The sequence below is a fragment of the Citrus clementina genome, unplaced genomic scaffold (assembly GCF_000493195.1).
Source record: "Citrus clementina cultivar Clemenules unplaced genomic scaffold, Citrus_clementina_v1.0 scaffold_8, whole genome shotgun sequence".
Taxonomy (NCBI): Eukaryota; Viridiplantae; Streptophyta; class Magnoliopsida; order Sapindales; family Rutaceae; genus Citrus; species Citrus x clementina.
In genome coordinates, this window is record NW_006262022.1 from 10,805,560 (window position 1) to 10,810,397 (window position 4,838).

General features: G+C 32.3%; 1 protein-coding gene across 1 annotated transcript in view; it reads right to left on the reverse strand.

Annotated features, from left to right (window-relative positions):
• LOC18034732 overlaps positions 1 to 4,838 on the reverse strand; it is a 33,314-nt gene that overhangs the window by 19,399 nt on the left and 9,077 nt on the right. The window contains 1 exon segment of the mRNA XM_006423687.2: positions 3,080 to 3,218. Within this exon segment, the coding sequence (XP_006423750.2) occupies positions 3,080 to 3,218 (139 nt within the window).

Consider the following 4,838-nt stretch of genomic DNA (forward strand, 5'->3'; position numbering starts at 1 on the left):
TTTAAGATAGGAGATGTCGATCAACTCAACTAAAGAAAAATTTGAAAAGTGTTTTTTTATTAGGAATATTTTAAAAAAAAAACGTTTACATAATTAGGCCTAAATAATTTTTATTTTTAAAAAATTTTGCATTTCAAAAGTTACTTTTATTTAACAAATAATGAACTAAGAAATAACCACTTGATGTTTTAGTGGCAAATCACAACTATTGGAATAGAGGTTCAAGTTCTCTTGTGTGAATTGTTGGTATTTTTTCTTCAATTATTTGTGATTAGATTTTTTTTTATCATTTAATAATACTAAAAATCCCTACATTTGAGAACTATAACCTAAAAAATATAAGTTTCCAACTTAAAAGAGTTGGATAAAAGTTAATTTAAATTGATTGAATATCTCATGAAATGGTACAATATATCTCATAAAATGTAATAAATTGTTTTAAATTAGAAATGTATGAAAAAATAATTTAATTTTATAAATAGATTGTCAATAAGAATTAAAGTTCAAATCTTTTTTTAAATGAATGAATTGTGTAGAAATATTTTTTAGATTAGAAAAAAGTGAAATTTTTTCCTCTAGTTTCATAATTATAGGTAATTTAACCAAACAAAGGGTCAAGAAGTGAAAATAAATCATATAGTAAATAGGAAGTTTTTCTTTTTCATTTTAAGTTCTTACATCCTACACATATATTATAATTTAGGGTATAATGAATTCTAAATTTCTATATTATAGCACAGTCCAAAGATCTACCAAGCATAATTCATAAACTTATATCAGTTAAAAGGCAAAAACTCTCCCTTATACATATAGAAATATATATTATCTGCTCCCATTATATTTGAAGAATATACATGCCTACACCATGGGCACCCGAAACGTTGAGAGCACTAACCCTGACCTTGTAACGTAATGGCAGTGATCGGTAGTTGATGTTTATTGGTAGAATGTTTTGAATGAAAATTTGCGTGCGGTAGATAGGGTTGGCAGAATTCCCTAGCACTGTGCAAAAAAACCATGGCCTAGAAAAAAATCGAACCGAACCAGTGGTTTGGTTCAGTTTCGGACCATTTTAAACTCTCATGAATAATTGAATACCCGTTTTATAAAAAGAACTAGAATATTAGTTTGATTTTTAGTTCACTTAGTTAAATTGAATCACCAAAACAAAGAACTGAGATATTTTAATAATTTTATCTTAATTAGCATGCGTTACATTTTTATTGGTTAAATCTTACTATTGTGTGCAACCTGCACACACACATAATTACTAGAATATACAAAATATTTTCATCCCAAAAAATAAACCATAAGGGTGTGTTTACTTCTCGAATTGGGGAATTAGAATCGAGAATCAGAATCATGCAGGGCCCATAAATTTGGAAATTATCCCTATAGATTTTATTCCCAAGTGGGGTTGTGAATCAAACTCCAATTCATCAAACTACCCATTTTACCCCCACTGAATTTTCATAATCTCTAAATTACCCTCAATCAAGTTTTGTCATTTTTACATTTTAGTCCCTACAAAATTTTATAAAAATATCTAGAAGTTTTGTATTATTTACAAATAGTCTTCTACTATTTAATAATATTAATAATAATTTGGACAAGTCAGTCTGCAAGAGAAGGGTCTCATCTCTTTTCGACTGGTATTTATGTTGTGTGCTAAATACAGAAATCATGGCTTTGTAAGAAATTTTAAAAATTAATGCAACTGGGATGGATCCCTTAATCATATGATAATTATGGGTTTTGATTTGTAAAATCATGCTCTTTAAAATATTTTTGTCTTTAAGAGAAATTGTTATATTTGGATAACAATCAAAAGATATGGGACCTTTACATAGACTAGATTCGATACTACTTAGTAAAGAATCATCAAAAGAGATGAATCGCACATCTCTAAGGACAGCAAGGATAGAAGTATCCAAGCCTTCTTTGGTCAAAGGTTTTATTCCTTGGTGAAAGCTCTTCTTCCCAAATTGTGCTTTCTCAACCATCACCTTCAAAGAAAACCTCCGATTGGTTTGATAAAACTCATTTTCAAAATATTCTTTCTTTAGAAGATGGATTTTACCATGCTGATCCTTTCCAAGCAATTTCAAAGTTTTTCCCTAAGGGCTGGTTTTTTAAACCATGGGATTTAACAAAACCCCAGTCCTACTATCAAAACATTTTAGAAATCACTGATTCAGTTAAGTTCAAACATTTCTTTCTCAGTGAATCACATTCAGAACCAGCCTATTCCACGGCTACTATTTTAAAAGTTTTGAGCCCAAACCAATGGGGTGACCTACTCTATAATTTTAAAACTTTCCCTTTAAATTTCCAAACACGTTTACCTCATTGTCGGACTTATTCCTACTGGGATTACCAACAAGCCTGGTATAACACCTTTTTTTATCTAAAATCCCAAAAAATCCCATTCTTGGTTATTTTTCTTCAACCCAAAAATAACCGTCCAAAGCCTTCCAAATTGGTTCCATCATTGGTGGAATACTTTTGGCCCAATACCACAAATTTTAACCCCAAATGCCACCCATTGTTTAAACCTCTTCAAAGCCCACTATACTCCTTCTGAATCCGAGAAAAGGTTTCCCCCCTTTCTCTGTTTCTATACAAATTTCTTCCTTCCATGGGTATGGATGTGGAACCTTAGGCTTCATACCCAAGATTCCCAACTCATCCTTCAAAGAACCTTCAAAGTAAAATGGTGGCGAGCATAAGCTCAGGGGACTTTGTAATGGAACTCATCCATTGTTTTACTTAGTCATCAGAAGAAGTGGTTTTGTAATGGGCACCATGTTCTTCAACCATTTCTATCCAAGATTTAATAGGCATGGCTGAGGAAAGTAATTTGTCTTTAGAAGGGGTAGCTTGGGGTTCTTTAGAGGTTGCTCTAGATTCAGAATCTTTAAGAACAGCTTTACCTTTGTCTTTCTTCTTTGGCGGCATTATCTGTTTTGAAGAAATTCTCGAGTTAGAAAATCAGGAATAAAATTTGTATCACCTTTAAAATTTGTATCAAAGTTCTCAATAATGAATTCTTCCGAACTCACAATATGCTTTGACTCACAAGTCTTCCCGGAAGAAGAGCTAGAAAAGGACGATGTTCTACAGATCGGAGGATCCATGGTCAAGACCTTATGATCTATTTTTGGTTTGGTCAATATGGCTACAGGTATGGATTTACAGCCCTCAGCGGAATCCTTATCCTAAAACGGGACTTACCACCAATAAAAATTCACCACAAAACAAAACTTCAAAATAAAACACAAGATTTTAAACACGAAACTCTAAACAATAAAACATTTTCCTCCCCTTGGCTCTGATACCAGAAGGAAATAGGATCGAAGGATGGATGTGTTTTCGAAATAATTCTTTATTGATTGCTTTAGATAAAACAAATTGGATCGCGTTTGTTCAAATTTTAAATTCAGTTACCAACTTTAGATTAAGTAGATTTGCTTTGGATCGCGGTTGGTCAGGTTTTATATTTATTAAATTAGTACGTGGCGTTGTTAAACCAGATCGATGCAGAAGGGAATCTGCCTTTGGACCCAGATCTGACTTAGAACAGATCAATAGCCCGAACGTTCGGGTTTCCAGCCGATATACCAACTTAATTTTGCTTTACCAAATAATAATTAAGTTCTTTAAACGCGGTTGTCAGATTTTAGTATTAGAACAAGACCAAATGTCTATAGCACGAAATTACAGAAACGACTTAAGTGGGAGCTTAAGAAGTCTAAACAAGAATTAGGCGGTTTCTGTAAACAATTCAATTATGACCCCTTTAAAACTTCTATCTCCAAAGATTGTAATGGCGAGTGTTCTACTAAACCCCGCAGGAAACATTACAAATCAAAAAATTTTAGGAAACCCTTTCGTAATTTTAGAGAACTTCCTTATAAGAAACCTTCGAGGCCTTATAAGAAACCCAAATTCTCTAAAAGAAAAGAGTTTAGAGCCAAACCAAAGACCCCTTTCAATTACAAAGAAGCTATATGTCATAAATGTGGCATGAAAGGTCATACTGTAAATTATTGCAGGATGAACAAAAAGCTTCATGAACTTGACCTCGACGAAGAGATCCTTTCCAAATTAGCCCCCCTTCTTGTCGAATCTTCTGATTCCGAATCTTCCATGTCGAGAGACAGTGATCCATATCAAGTTGATGAGCTCTTTGACTCAGATGACTCTGTATCTAGCAGTAGTGAATCTGAATCTGATTCATATTTAAAGAAAATCAATGTTTTGACTAAAGACCAAGAAACTTTTCTTGAACTTGTAAAGCATATTTCTGATCCAAATCTTCAAAAAGAATATCTTGATAAACTTTTGAAAACTTTGGATTTTAATAAAGCCGAGACTTCTAAAGTCCCAATTGTTAAAAAGAATTCTTATGATCTTACTCAAATTTTGGATAAAAAGAAAACAAAGAAGACGGTTCCTAATATCCAAGATCTTCAGAAAGAGATAAAAGAAATCAAATGTGAAATCAGAGATTTAAAAGAAAAACAAAAAAAGTGATTCTGATACTATCCAACTTCTTTTACAAAAACAATTGCAGGATAATTCAGACAATGAATCTAATCCTGATGATGGTGATGATATTAAAGTAGAAAACATTGAGTCAGTATCCAATGATTTTCTATTTGTTTTAAAGCAAATCACCACAAGAAAGTATTTGATTAAAGTCACTTTAATCTTTTCTGATGATTTTGCAATGGACGCCATTGCCCTTTTTGATACTGGCGCCGATTTAAATTGCATTAGAGAAGACATCGTCCCCAAAAGATTTCATGAAAAAACAAAAGGAAGACTTTCTGCCT